The sequence below is a fragment of the Leptosomus discolor genome, chromosome 2 (genome assembly GCF_034619465.1).
Source record: "Leptosomus discolor isolate bLepDis1 chromosome 2, bLepDis1.hap2, whole genome shotgun sequence".
Classification (NCBI taxonomy): Eukaryota; Metazoa; Chordata; class Aves; order Leptosomiformes; family Leptosomidae; genus Leptosomus; species Leptosomus discolor.
In genome coordinates, this window is record NC_141392.1 from 15,939,326 (window position 1) to 15,955,039 (window position 15,714).

Below are 15,714 nucleotides of genomic sequence, written 5' to 3' on the forward strand. Positions count from 1 at the left end.
GGGACCAGAGAAGGGGTCTGTGTTACAGCCTGGGTTGAAACCGTACGGTGGCCACCGTGGCCTACGCTGAGCCCCGGGCAGGCCTGGCTGCTGGAGCCGTGGGTGAGGCTGAGGAGCCAGCCTGGGCCCTCATGGCACTTCTCTCCTCCCTGCTGTTCATGGCCTTTCCACCATGTTCCCTGTCTCACCGTGGTGCCAGAGACCCTCTGTGACCACCTCAAGTTACAGGGTGGCTGCTGAGGCAGCCAGGTTTAGTTTCTTTACGTAATTCCTCCAGAAAAAAAAAAAAAAACACAACAGATTTTTCACTGGTAGCATTACGCTCATTTTCTTTTCCTTGCTGTAATTTTCTTGTACAGAAGAGAATAGTTTCAACTCCAGATATGACTCTCCATCTGTTAGCTCTCTTTTTAAAAGTGTGTTTATTAGGTTGACGTTCTTTGGAGAGTTTTAGAAAGCCTCCATTCATAGCACTTCCCCGACACAGCCTCAGCCCGTTCACGGGGCCTGAGCCCAGGGGGAGGACGGGGACGGGGACGGGGACAGGGATAGGGATAGGGATAGGGATAGGGACAGACCCTCAGGCGAACTCTTCCCGCCACGCTCAAGATGGCGGCAGGCAGGCACCGCGCCGGTCCGAGCGCCGCGCTCAAGATGGCGCCTCATCCCGCCCCCGTCCCCCCTTTTCCCCGCCCTCCCGGCGGTGACTTCCGGAGGGAGAGGGCGTCCGTCCCATGGTAACTGCGCCACGGTGGAGACGCCGCTGCCGCGGGGGCTGCTCGCTTCCTGCTGCCACCCGGGCCACAACAACGGGCAGCCGCCTCCGGGGCCCCGCCGCCGGCAGCCGCCAGGTACGCGCCGCCGGGCGGGCCAGCGGCTTTCCCCGCCCGCCCCCAGTCGTGAGGTGAGAGGAGCCCGCCGGGGGCGGGCGGGCCCTGCGGGGCGGTCTCTCCGCGCCGCCGCCGCTGAGGTGTGCGGCCCCCGCGGCGGGAGGGCGGTACCGGCTGCGTCAGCCGCAGCCGGCTCCGGCGGGCACCCGGCAGCCCGGCGCGGGCGACGGCGGGGCCCCTCAGCGGGCGGCGAGCAGCCCTCCCGCCTCTTGTCCGCCGGGCTTGTCACCGGGACGGCTCCTCCTGCCTCCAACCCCTCAGGGCTGGCGAGGGCCCCCCGGGCCCCCCGCCCCGTCTCCGTGCGGGAGGTGGCTCCCTGCCTCCCGCCTGCGCTTTCGAGTAGGTCGGGCCGGCGGCCCGGGGGAGGCGGCGGTGGTCCCGTGCTCCGCCGGCGGCTGTGGCGGGGGCAGGGAGGGGGTAATCCCCTCGCCCGGGGGTAACGGTCCTGAGGGCGGGCCCGCCGCCGGCGGGGCGCGCCCCGGAGACCCGTAGCCGCGGGATAGCGGCGTCTCCTCAGCCGCCGGGGGAGAGCTCCTCTTGGGGCGGAGGTGTGCAGGCGGTCGTGGTTGCCCTCTTAGCCGCCTGGCAGCTAGCAATGCCCTTGTGTCCTCTGAGCCTTATCTTAAAACATTATGTAAAAATGAGGGGATGTTTTGCCTTCGCTTCTGATTTTTTGTGTTTATTTTGGTGGGAGCTGGGGCCTTTTTTTCGTTTTGGAAGGTGTTCAGGCATCTAACTTTTATTTTCATTCATTACGGACTGAAATACGATCAGCCTTTCGTGTGCGTTTGGTCTTTGTTCAGACGTACGCTGCTTGTAGTTGCCTAGTTTGGTTGTTAGGAGCAAAGCCTCTGTGAGAACATAAGGTCTAGAGGCAGTGGTTTCTAAAGGGAACTCCTCTGGCACCCTTTGTCTTGGGAAATACACGGGAAAGATACGGTAACTCCCGACTTGTGTCTGCACGACCAGTGTTCTGATAAGGTGCTTAAGCATTGCTCCCAATGGTGGTGGCAAACGCTGGAGATGTACTGGAGAGGCCATTAAGGAAGAAATCTGTCCAGAAATAATAGGTAGTGCACCAGCCTCCTGTTTCTGGATTAAGTAGTTACCGTGTTACCAGGATGGCATCTGTAGCTATTGCAACTAGCTGTCACTGTGCACTGCTTACAGAACGGGTTAGCTCCTGCCTGAAGGACTGCTCACTGGGTGGGTTTTTTCCCCATCTTTCCCCTAATAGGGGAGGAGAGGGTGTTAGAAGTCTAACTGAGAACACTTCTGTGAGGGAAGGTGATAGGCCACTCCGTCTGTCTTATTAGCCTCTGGAAAAGATTGAAAAATACGATTTTGCGGAATAGTTGATAGTTTGTGTTGTGTGTCAGGAAATGAGAGCCAGCTCTCTTCAGGAGAGGGATGAAGATCTGTGGTTACTCAAATTGTGTCTGTAGCGTGTATATATTTCAAATGAACAAAAACTGTCAGATCAGAATTGCAAGTAGCCGGTTATAAAATATCTGACTTAGACAAAACTGTAAAATAGTAACAAACACTTAGAATAAGGCAACTGAATTGTGAGTGGGCTTATAAGTGTGCTGAGCTTTAAAAGCATTGACTGGTGGAATTGCAGGGGAATAAAGGTGCGAGAAAGCAGTTGGGACAGATAGGGACTGGGAAGATGTGATTTCTTAACTGGGAAAGGGATAAGAGCCTGAAGCAAACAGCCTGCAGTGATGAAGGTGGAAGAGAGCTAGTGTGAAACAGCCAAGGGCGGGGCACAATCTTTTTGGAGTGGGGAAATGTGTATTAGGAAGATATAAATACTTAAAACATTAACATGTCCAATAGTTAAGTTTGTAATCACTACATTGTTGACTTTAACAAATAATAATGCTTGTAAACATTCACAATATGTTATAATATTTGCAACATTCCCAGGTTATGTTTATTTTATATATATATTTAGGAATAAAATGGTTGAGCTACACCATGATTATAGTATAAGGTATTTTAGAAGTCATTAAATAGAAAGGAAAATCAAATTCTGCAGAAAGATTTATTTCCTCCTTTACAGCGAAGTGAGTAATATCCTGTAGTAATATAATAGCCTAGTTTGAGGACACAGTTATTTTGAGATTAGAAGCTTAAATGTGTACGTCAGTTAAAAGCAGATAAATGTTGAAACTGGGACCTGGTACTGCAGTGATGCAAAATATGGAAGACTGCATTAGGATTTGGGACTTTGTAACATAACTCAGGAGGGTTTTTTTTCCTTTAAAGGGGCATTGTCTATACGTAGGGAATAAAATGCAAAGATTGGATTTTCCTTTTTAACCTGCTTTTGAACTCATTGTAGTGGAGTTAAGGTTGTTTGCAGGTTGTGTAATGCAATAAATAAAGCTGCAGTGGTGGCTTTGCCTTCATGGAACCTGGGAGAGAGCATTTTTGGTGGCTGGGCTTTCCTGTACATAGAGCAGTACCTTTGCTTCGCTTTGATTGCCTTCCCTTGCTCAGTAATGTGTAAGAGGCATGACTTCAGGATGAAGCATGTTTTTTTGTTGTGTTGTTTTGTTTTGTTTTTTAGCAAACAGGCTTACAACATTACTGAGAAAGTAGGGGTTTCCCTTCAAATGTTTGGGGTTTTTTTCTTGGTCTTTCTTTACAAATCTGCTACCATTGCAGATTCCCAGCTCTGTTGGAGAATGCCATGTGAAGCTATTTTTGACTGATCGGAGAATTACTGTAGCAGGAAAGAAAGACATTGATGGGGGAGAGCAGTCCCAAGGGGCCTTCAGAAGAAAGAGATGGAATTCAGATTAGTAGCCTCCAAAAAAATCTTGCCATAGAAGAGGTGAAAAATAAGACTATAAAAGAACAAAGGTAAAAAGAACATGTGAAAACACTTAGTTCTCATAATGTTGCCCTTTCCCATGAGGAGGCTTTTCAGATGGCTTTCATAGTAATGTTTCTCATATGTTGACCATAGATTCGAGCAGTAAGCTTTACTTTTCCTCCAAGCCTTTAACAGAGATGATTGATTTATTAGCTTTGATGGAAGTATAGAATTACTTTCAAACTTTGAAATACATAATAAGCACCTCAGATAATTAGCAAGCCTACAACTATCTCTCTTTAAAGTGATCAATGGTATTAATTTGCTTTGGTAACCATGGCTATTTTCTTGTTCAGCGACCATATGGTATTTCTGAGTTTAGTGTGATTTCCTGTGAGCAGTTTTTACAAAGTCAGCTGGGCTTTGGTGTGAAGTGCAGCAAAAATTAAACACTATGGGAAGGTGTGAAAATGTTCTTATATTAAAAAAAAAAAAAAAGGCAGGTTGCTTTTCTGCCCCAAGAAAGCAGGTTGCTTTCACTTTGGTGTAAGAGTGGATTGTAGCCTCTAAATCATACATCCAGTGAGACTGCAGGGGTAAAATAGTCAAAACTTGTAACTATTGCTTGTTTGACACTGAAGTTTTAAATGCAAATAACTATTGACAGATCAACACTTTGTTGTAAACAAAATACTTTCTACCTTTACTGTAAAAATGAGACCCCTATTACAGGAACTTACCTTTTTAAGGGGATCTCTTCTTCAGGAGTGATACACTAATGCTGTTGTCTCGTGTCTTGGCATTAATAGAAGAGCAACGTGAAATTTCCGTCTGAATTCTGATTTTTGAGGCTCATAGCAGTCCAAGTGTGAATTTTGTCACATAGTTTTTGGAACACCAAATCCAACAAGTCAAGAGCTTTTGAGAAATGTTCTGGGCATCAAGGAGCACAGTCCAGCTGAGTTGTTGAAAGCTAGAGTACCAGAGAGGATTCCTTGGTGGGGAAGCTTGAGCTGTGTGTGAAGCAATATTATAAAGGTGAAAGGTGTGGGGTTTTTTTTAAGCTGACCTTTACTCTCTGCTTATTAATAGCAGTCTAAATTGCTCCACAGGAGATTCTCCAGCATTCAATATTAAGAGAAATAAATCTGGCTGGGAGAGTTGTGGGGAAGGAGAACCGGTGTCAGATGGTGAACCAGGAAGGGAAAGATCTAAAAGTGTAAGCAATAAGGTTAGGTAAGTGGGGCAAACAAAAGCAAGGAGAGAGGTGTTGGGAAGTGGAGTGGGGTGAAGCCAGGGGTCACAGGAGACTAAAGGTTGCTAGTGGTGATGTAGAATAGCATAGACCTTGCAAGAATAAAGTTTTCTGGAGAAGGAAGGTGACATTGAGGAGAGACAGAGGGAGGAACTGGTTGATATATAGGCAGGAAAGTATCACTTGTAATTAAGTAGAAATACATCTGAAAGGAGTGACAAGAACCAGAAGAACTACTAGTGACTACAAGGTGCATGGTCTTGGAGTGTGTAGATGGAGATGAGAATAGAGGCTCGTGGAGCCCATCCCTGTGAGGGGAAGCCCAAGTGCTGAGGTGAGGAATGGGGAGACCTGTGGTACAGAGATGGCTTAAGGCATGTGGCCCAAAATGAGAGGAGCTGTAGGGGTACCCTCAAGAGGGACATGGTAGGGTGCCATGCTAGATGTCCTCAGTGGTGCAGAGCCAGAGTGGTGTTCAGTGTGCTCAGCTTGCAGAAGCTGTGATTGAAACACTCTTTCTGCCCTCCCAGTTCTTATTCCTCCTCCCATCTTTATGGGAGAAGTGCAAAACTTGCTTTCTGATGGGTTGGTATAGTCAACATATGACTAGAAATAGTGTCAGCTATCTACATTCAGGTCTCTGAAGAAAGGTTTTGCTGTGTATCTTTAGCATTGTGGGTTTTGTAGAAACAGACAAATGCATCGTGATGAAAACATTCTTGTGCTGTCTATAGTACAAAACTCTTGTGCTATGTAGCACAAATTAATAAAAATTAGGCCATAACTATTAGCAGATGACTGCTGTGTTTTAGTCTTGTGTAGTCTTTGTTAATGAACTTGACGTGCAGCTGAAATGGGAAGGAGATAGCTCTGGCTTTAATAGCAGGAAGTGTTTCCCTTGTCATCTGAAAATGCTTATGTTCCTGGGTAAAGCATGCATGCTCAGCAATAGAGCTTTCTTGTGCAGAGCCATACTGTTTAGAAATTAAACTATTATTATAGTTTATTATTAACTCCACCCCCCCACTAGAGCTTTAAGTCTTTATGCTTTGTCTTTATGTAACCAAGGTTGGTCAAGGGCTGTAAACAGCCTTGGCTCAGACTTCCTGGTATTTCTCTATGCCATTGCAATCCTTGCATGTGATAAGACACACCTGTTAGAGCTGTACGAAGGAGTAAATCTCAAATGCAGTAAGGTTTATTGCCACAGCTGATACTGTGCTTGTGGCTTGCATTTACTGTTTTCCCAGGTGTTCGAAGACACTATCAATGAGCATTGTTTCAGGTTTGAATGTTTAGGTACAGCATTATCAAGTTCCTGTGATGCTGTCTGATCAAGTATGCTTTAAAAATGTTTTGGACATAAAATGACTAACTTAAGAAATTGGTTCTTTCAATGCACATCGCTTTAAGACTTCTTTAACAATGTCCTGTTTGATTGTGTGTGTAACATAAGAATTTTTCTGTGTTTTCGCTTAGGGAAGATGCATTTGCCATTGCAGCTCGAATGCAGCCTTTTGTGAAGTGCTTGTCTGTGATTAAATATTTATACACAGGATGGAGCATCAGTAGTGAGATTTGAGAAGACACATCATGTAAATACAAAATCCATTGTACCTGGAATGTGAGTGGAATGATACAGCTCAGATTACACTTGTTCTTCAGGGTAATGCTGAAATTAAAGCTGTGGTTTTCGATGGGAGTTGGTTTTGGTTGGTTGTTTTTTTTGTGAGGCCTCATTTGTGACCTGAGTTTTGCACATTGCTATTAGTTGCCAGACATGGTGGAGGCTTGATACCTGTAGATTTGGACTAAAGATGCTTCTTAAAATACTGTTTTAGGAATTTTCTCGCCTTTCTGTTTGCCGACAATTGTTGCTATGCTCAGCAATACAGCTGATAGGATCCATTTCTAAAGGTAAAAATATTTGATATGAAACACCCTTGGGCAGCAGTTCTTGAAGTTGCATAAAACTGGGTGATGTGGAGGTATCTTTGGGTGTGAGGAAGGAAGAGGGGGATTTTGAGAACTAAGTAACTAAAGATTACTGCAGTTATGATGTTTCGGGCTTAGAAAATTAGAGTACTATGCCACTTAGTTAAAATATTTTCTTTAATACCTATGCAGTTCAAAATAATTATATAAAGCTGAAGGGAATTTTTGCCTTTTGGAATAAACTTTACCCAAGTCTTAAACATATGTTCTCACTTATTGTTGGTAGCTTATTTAATACCATAAAAAACTACAGCAGGTATTGCAAGAATTCAGTAACCTAATCTTAACCCTTTGAAGTTAAATTGTGTGAAATGTATGTCATACTGATACCTTCGTAAAAACAAAATCATTATTGAAAATAAGATCATGAATACAATTTAGAACTCACTTCTGTGACAGTAAAGTGTAAGATCCTGATTAGTCCTGGAAATTTTTTGGGCCCTAATTAGTCATCATCAGTCATAAGTCGTCATTAGTGTTTTCTTTGACGGTGAAACTTTATGAAATTAAATCGTTGATACAAATCATGCTTTTTCAAGAGTGGTATTTGTTAATATATCATTGTGCAATAATATTTAGACATTAAGACAGCTGAAGAAAGTATTAGGGTGACCGTGAACTGTAACTGACTTTATGTGTAACTGCTCAACTGTTGCATCAGTAAACTGTTTTTCTCTGCTTAATCTGCTGTCAAGCAAAGCTAGTTTAAGATCCACTGCAAACTTGGTACTTTGACAACTTGTTCTCTGTTTAAAAAATGGTAGAGATGACATTAGTGGGAAAACAATTACTTGCTTTGTAAGTAGTGCTGTTGAGTTATGACTAAGTATATTGATTTGCCTCGCCAACACAAACTCCAGACAGATTTTTTTTTTTTTCCTTGGCCTTTCCATGAGAAGGTCACATGGTTGGTTGTTACTGCCTTGGTTGTGGTTGAGTTCTACAAATGAAACTGCTTTCTGGGGAATTGAGAGGTTTTAAAATTATTTTTTAAAATAGATTTTGATCACTGATGTGTGACGATGGATGGATTGAGGGGGGCTTGTCCCTCTTCTTAGCTCTTCAAAATCTGTTACTTCGCAGAGCTCTTTAAGTTCTCTTTGTCATGGCTTTGCCAATAACATACGCAATCAAGAAGTTATTGACTTTCAGAAATATCAGTTTCTAATCTTCTTTACTATCTAGGCAGGAGCATCTAGCAGCTGTTCGCGTGTGCCAAACACGTTTTTGTTTTTTCTTAAACTGGCATCTTTTCCTCTAACCCCCAAAGGTGATTTGAATATGCTGTTTAGAGTTCCCTCTGTAATTAGAACTTGTGCTGCTAAATCTGTAAAACCCACAAACTGAAGCTGTAATAATGGGATTGAGACACTGAGGCTTCTTCCTACTTCTGAGGTCCAACAGTAATTAGCAGAGCTCCCGCTTGTCTACCCTACCTTTCAGTATTGCCCTCTCTGTTTCAGCGAAGGGTCCGATGGTCACTGCCTTAGTGTCAGAGGTTCCACGTTAAAATTCTGTAAACTGGTAATAGTTGATCTGAATGATATGCCAAAATGATTATACTGCTTTTACTGCTTTGCCCTTCAAGGCTTAATGCTAGTTCTTGTCAACTCTGTTAAGAGGATGTTCTGTGGTATCTTGTTTGCCTTTGCTGGAAACTTGTATTCATATTTGTGTTATGAATTTTCTCTGTTGTATTACAGCTCTAAGCAGAATGACTGGGGCAGAGTAGAAAATGGAAATACAGTAAGTGAAAAGATTAAACAAAGTAAATATTTTCTTAATTCTTAATAAGATGTAGTTATCTCTTATGCTTGAACTGCTTCTGGATAGTCTTCCAAGATTTACTATTTAGTGTAATAAAATAATAAGTTATTAATGGCCAAAATAAGCACTCGTGGTTATTGCATGCAGGTGGGGGTGGTAGGAACTGATACAGCAATTTTGTTTCACTGCTTAAATTTTTCTTTCTCACAGTTACCTTCTTTCAGTGAATTTAGACTTGTATAGACTAGCTTCCTGAGAGCCTATCTACAAATAACAGTGTCAAGTAGTTTTAATTATAGATGTGGCTGCCATGTGCAGCAGCTGTGCTCTTACTGTGGGTAATATTCTAGCTGAGGGTGACAGCACTTGTTGGGAAATAAAAATCAGATCTTTCTAATACAGTATGCAAGCCCAGTAACATGGTCTTGCTTTCTGCTTATGTGTTCATAGCAGAAGACTATACAATTTGTGAAGCCAGCAGAAAACTGCTTGCTTAGGTTAGCTTTCTGGTTAGCAAAGCTGAATGAGCTCAACACATGGTCAGATGTGCACCAGCATGATTGGTACAACTCAACCAGAACAGGAGGCAAGTTAGCACTAAGATGTTTGGTGATCAGTTAGATCATTTCCATCTGTAACATAAGACTTTGTTTTCCCAGTTTACCAAACTGGACTATTGATAATTTGAATGTGAGATGCTGCTGGGTGTTTACTAAATTAGAGTGCAGACAACTAATAACAGCTGAATGGTGAAAATATTCTAAGAAATCAATTGGTTGCAATCTTTTTTGGAAAAGGTTGGATGAATCTTTTTTCAGAAAAATATTTAAGATTTCTGGTTTCATGCTTTCATTAAAGTGTGGATTTCTTCTGTAAATTTGGTTAAGAGCACATAGTCTGAGAGTACTGATGCTAAGGTGGTTATGTTAAACAATTTTAGAATAAAGATTAAAAGGCTCTTCCTCTGTATCTGTTCAGGCGTGTTTGATACTAAGGGCATCTTTTTATGCTTGCTGCAATTAAGGTAATACACTTCTAGAATAGTTTATGTGTGATGATAAGAAGAATAAGAGGGTTGCCCTGCTACTGGGTAAAGAAATGTAACGTGATGCTGAGAAAAATGGATGTTTAGTGCACTTGTTGCTGTGAATTTGAATTTGAAAAAGCTGCGGTTATACCTGACCCCAGAAACAGAAGTGTAGGAACTTTCACTAGATAAAGAAAATTATGAGGAACACTTACAAAAGTGCTAATTTGAAAAGCAGGTGAAATTCAAACAAAGTTTTTTTGCTTCACCTGGTTCCTTGTCTTAGAACTGTTATCAGTTTCCATGTAGACAAATGAAGTTCTTTAAAAGGGGGAGAAACAAAGCCAATACCTGTATGTAAGAGAGGCGGGTGGAAAAGAACCACTAGAGAACTGGAGCCACTTGCAAAAACATTGCAACAAATATGAACTATTTGGTAAGCTCTTCAAGTAATAACTACAAGGGTGTTAAATAAACAGAAATGGGGATTTTCTCAAAATTCACAAGCAGTCAAATCTTTCATGACATAGTAGCCAGTCTTGTTTGGGAGGAACAATTATGCTTTTAGTTTAATGAGCTATTCTAATGATTTTGTCTGTGTGAAAAGCAAGGAAATGTTTCTCTAAATACCATAAAGTTGGTGGAAAAACCTTTAATAGTTTTGTGGATCACTGTCAGACCAGAGGATGTCTAGACTGAATGGTCTCTGCAGGGTTCTGTCACTAATTTCAGCTTAAGTGAAATGTTAAGGCTATGCCGTATTAGCAGCAGATGGTACCAAGCTAGGAATTGCTACAAGTGTGTGGAAAACATGGTTAGGGTTCAGAATGATTTTAAGAAAGTGGAGAAGCAGTCTGGGGAAGAATATGCCTTTTTGGATAAGGACAAGACTAAAGATCCTCCGTTTATTGATCATCTCTGTGCAAGTAGGCAATGGGGGAGTAGAATGAGTTTTCTGCAAAGGATCTGGGGATGTTGCAGTTAACAAACCAGGTGTGGTTCTGTTAACATAGATGTTGCAAACAAGTCAGATGTACTGTGATACATAAGCAGGATAATTTTCCATAAATCATGTCAGTCCTTTGTTCTAGGCATAGGCTCTTCACCTCAGGAGAGGCTGAAGTACTTTGAGAGTATAGACAAAACTGAAGAGAATAAAGTCTTGAAAATGTAATTATTTTATTCACAGAAAGATTTAGAACTGTTTCCCTTAAAGAACAGAAGACTACAGGGAGAAGGAAGAGTTGTCTTCAGGTGAGATATAAAGAAGAGGAGGAAAGCGTTTTTCACTCTAGCCACTCTGATGACAGAACCACTGGTAATGTGCTTAAACTGCAGCAAAGATGGTGTAAACGGACACTAGAAAAAAAATGTGAACCACTGGAACAGATTGCTTGGGAAGACTGTGGTATTTCCATTTTTAGAGTGCCTTATAAGGCACAGATTAACTCTGTCTAGACCGTGCTTCCCCCCCCAGTCCTGAGAGGCAGTATCAGCTGATTTATTGAACTGCTTTCCAACCATTATTTTATGGTATTAGAAAATCCTAGAAGGGGTTCTAGAAATCAGGGGTATACAAATTAAAAAGGTATCAAAGTGGTTAATAGCATTGGGCTCATGTTAATCACTTCCTCATTTTGTGCTAATGGGTCTTGCTGTCGAAATTGCACGTCTGTACTCCCTCGTTTCCACTCCCTGCTCTTCAAAGAAAAGTAATATTGCATTGGGGGAGAGGGGGGAAATACTTTTATACATCTTCTGGCTCACTTCCATTTCATGACTGTAAATATCTTCCAGTTGATACACTAGGTGTATATGGGTGGCTACAAACTTCCAGAATCATCTTTCTTCCCCAGCTTCCTATAAATCACTTTGGGGACAAGGGAGAAATTAGACTCTTCAAACCTCATGGTAAGTTTGATATCAGATTCTGAGATTTCAGACTGCTTTGCTCATTACTCAGAGTTAGAATTAAGATGTGAAATAAAACATTCCCTCATTAGCAGATACCAGCCTTTATCTTGCATGCCCTTTTTCATAAACCTGGCAATTAAGATGCATGAGTAAGAGGCAGTGCAGTCTGGTGGCAGAAACTTGGGCCTAGGAGACAGAACTGTCAGCATCTTAATCTTAGATACGTTGAATTATGATTTGCTGAAGGGCATTTTTAATTCCTGGCCCTGTTTTCCACACACAGAGTGTAATGCTGTAAGGATTACTTTTTGTCTGTAGCTACAGAGATAAACTCTCACATGTTATCTCTTTCTGCATTAGAAGTTAGTATGTAGCCCAGGGTTTTCATTCATGGATCTTTAGGTTGTGTTTGACTACTGCTACAGTCTCTTCAGGTTAAAAACCAACCATTTAAAATTTTGGTAGGTTAAAAATACCTATCACAGTAGAATTTGCTGTGGTATTTTCCTAGTCTTTGTATATGGAAAATGCAGCCTCTTGTTTTCTTTGCCTTTTTTTCTTCCCTACTGCTGTTGAAGATAGCTCCTTTCTCAAAGACTTGATGTATGGTATAGTTGTTTGGCACTGTTCATGATTCAGGGTACAGAAAGCTTGCAGAATTTAAGCTTTATTGGAATCACAGTTCCCTTTACTACCTAGCTTTTCTAAGTGAGGAGGCTGCATCAGTATAAACTGTTTTGACTTTTAGTATTGTTATAGCAATACATCTGTCCTAAGGATTTTTTTAAGTTTCTTAAGAGACGAGGGACCATGCTAGTATGATGTCATTCTGGTTCAACAAACTAGCAGTGTTGAACAGAGAAGGTGTGTGGGGTGTTTAGGGCAATGAAATACCTTTTTTAAAGATGGTAGCATCAGACTGAAATCCCTGCGGGCTTCTTTCCGCAGGTGCAGGTTTTAAGCTAGGCCTCCACTGACGTTTACATTTACATTTATTATTACAGTGTTACCCTACAGGGTTTATAGCTCCTTCAGTGAATTCTTTGTGGAAGAACTGGCATAATTTTTTTTAAAAGGTTATGTTGAATTCTCGTTTCCACAGCACAAGTTGCCATGGATATGTCAGGTTCTTAATGTTTGTTTACAGAGGAATGAGGTAGAGAAGGTTCATGCTAGCTATTTTCAAATGAATGTTCTGCATCCAAATGCTGCTGTTCTCATTGGGAGTTAACTGGCCAGTGAATGTAAATTCTACTGTCTGCTTTCAAAAAGGATTAAGTTCACTTAGAAATGTATTAATGCAGAGATGTTCATGTATGCATCTTTACTTTCCACTAGCTTGTCGGTTGTTCAGGTTGCTTTTTTCCCTCTGCAGTAAAATGAGCCTGCTAATTTTGTGTGCCCTGCAGTACCTTGGAGTCCTGTCGATCAGCATTTAAATAGGTAGACAATGTACATCCATTATTGCAGTGCCCAGGAGCTGAGGAATGCAGCATTGCCTCTGCAAAACCTGCTGTATTTTGAGCATTGTCATGAAGCAAGGAAAGGTCCTAGACTTTGTGGTCTGGGAAAAGGGGATGGTGAATTTTGTCTGGCTAAGAGCTGGCATAACAAGGAAATCAAACCATGAAACTCCTGCATGCATAGATCGAATGCCCAGGAGAGACAACTTACATAATACAACGGTTGAAATAAGTTTCTGGTCAGTTCTCTGCCTTCTAAACCACCTGCTTTGCTCCTTCCTAACTAATCGATTGCTTTTCTCCTCTTCCAAGATAAGGATCACAAAGATGAATGTGTTTATATAACCTCTCAAATCTTAGTTCAGAAATATGGACTGCTGAGTTTCAAGCCCATGCAAACTACCTGCACAGCACAACAGACTCGGCTGTGAAGAAACCACTAGAAAAAGTATACGATTAAAATGGAAGTCAACATTAACTTGCTCCTTTCCCAGGTCACAGTAGGAGAGGTATGAGCAGGCATGTTTGAAAGCTGAAGAAAATGAACTCTGTCTTTGTCATAGTGAAGATACAAGTAGACTAAGTACTGCCCATGTCTCATTCCAAGCTGTGCAGTCCTTAAGGACAAGGTGAACAACTGCTGGAGGATACATGGTCAGGTTTTTTTTTGGTCAAGTAAGCCAAAAGAGAAGGCAAAAGTCAAGAGGCAACATAGTGGAAAAGAGTAGAAAAGTGAGTGTACTCATGTGGGAAGTAAAAGATGAGTAAGGAAAAAACCACCTGTTAAAGAAGCAGTTTCATAGAAGACAGATGACCACTTTTAATGGGGTGCAAGAAGCAATTAGCAGTTTTCTTGGTAAAATTCAGCCATGCTGAGAGAAACTTAATTCTGGGTCTCCCCAGCCACAATGCCCCTTCCACTTTGTGAGCAAAGGCAGGTTTCTTGAGTGGGGAGAAGCCTGGACATGATCTTCTATCTGAAGATCTTCTATCTGTGTAGCGCAGTGCTGTGTACCAATTGCTTCCTGTGCTAGCTCTACTGTCAACCTTGTTTTAAAGTCATCTCATGTGTAAAGTTTGTTAAAGGTATTTTGACAAAAGTGTGTGATAGCCTTTATACCTTGTGTGTTCCACAAACCTGAAACATCTCTATAGAGGAGTGTCTTGTGTGTTTTAAAATGTGTAAATAAAATATCCTCAGTGTGCTAATTTTAGTGCAGTACATCTGAATGGAGTTTCCAGAGGTAACAAGATGTTCTGTGGGTTTGGTATCCATAGCAATACCCTGAGAGGTGTCTTTGTGAAGTGATAGGTACAGATAGATGTGTTCTAAACTATGCCTGTTTAATAGAAGAGCTCTTTCATTGCTTTTATAGATGTAGTGCAAAATATCTCAAGTGATTCATGCACGATAAATACCTCTTAGCAGCCACCGCCATGACACATCTTCACTTTCCATTCAGAATCTGAAACACATATTCTGTACTTTCTGCACCTGTTTGGAGATACGGCTTAGTTGGGTCCTCCTTCGTAGCCAAATATCCAGTCATGAGTGTGTGTCAGGGAGGGAAACTTTATCTTGCAGAACAGCAAGGCAAGCCATAGTCCAGTTTTCTTTGACACAAGTTCGACTTTTTTGGGAAGAAAGTGAGCGTAGATTTGAAGAGGCTAGTATCGTGTGTCTAGCATTAAATGAAGTTGTGAGACTTGTCACTGGAATCAATGAGAAACACAGATTTCTAGTGTCAGGTTCTGAGGCCTGGTAAGGTATGGCTCGCCTTGCTGGCTCTAATACAGCCCATATACCACAAATGTGCAAATTCAGCAGGATGTTATAAAATGACAGTGCTTGGGGATGGATGCCTTTTGCAATCTGTGCGTATTTCATGACATTAGGTGTTGTCTAATAATACCAAACTGTCTCTGCTGGTAATCACCAGCGACCAAGCACTCTTGGGTTAGTCTGCTTTTGTGGCAGTTCAAAACTACTTTTCAGGTAGATTTCTAGGTAAAAGCCACCTTGTATTTTTTTTCTAATCATCCCATATGTCTGTTTTCCATGCTGGGAAATTGTGCTGTAGACAGAAAAGCCACTTGGGCTGGTGACAGGTGAAGAAAACCCAAAGTGCTATATACATCTGCTGGATTACCTCATTTTCCATAAATCCTCTTGGCCTGACCCAACAGTTAACTTCCAAAGCTAATGCTGCCAGCCATCAAGATCCTAAATATTCACAGAGCAATCTCTATTAAATGTTTTCAGGTTAACCCTTAATGCACAGTGAAGAAATGCCTCAGATGCAGTGTCACAGGGGCATTGGGTACTAAGAATGTTGTTCTCTCGTTGCGAAAGGGGTGACTACTTCTGTGAGAGTGTTGATGTGAAGGAAGATGAGCAGTCACGTTGTTGTTAAGCTATACTTGCTTCCAGATTATGCATTAAAAGTGAGAATGCTCAATCTATGGAAATTGTTAAGTTCTGCTTCACTGAGGAAGACAATATTTTTCCTTTTTTTCCTCAGTGTGTTCACATAAAAGATTCCCTCTGATGCAAGAAATTGAAGCTTGTTCTATGA

General features: G+C 41.9%; 1 protein-coding gene across 1 annotated transcript in view; it reads left to right on the forward strand.

Annotated features, from left to right (window-relative positions):
- The first annotated feature begins 734 nt into the window (after positions 1–734).
- Positions 735–15,714, forward strand: part of DISP1 (dispatched RND transporter family member 1) — a 94,737-nt gene continuing 79,757 nt past the window's right edge. The window contains exon 1 of the mRNA XM_086460640.1: positions 735–851. Coding sequence (XP_086316766.1) covers positions 735–851 — 117 coding nt within the window. The remainder of the gene's footprint in view (positions 852–15,714) is intronic.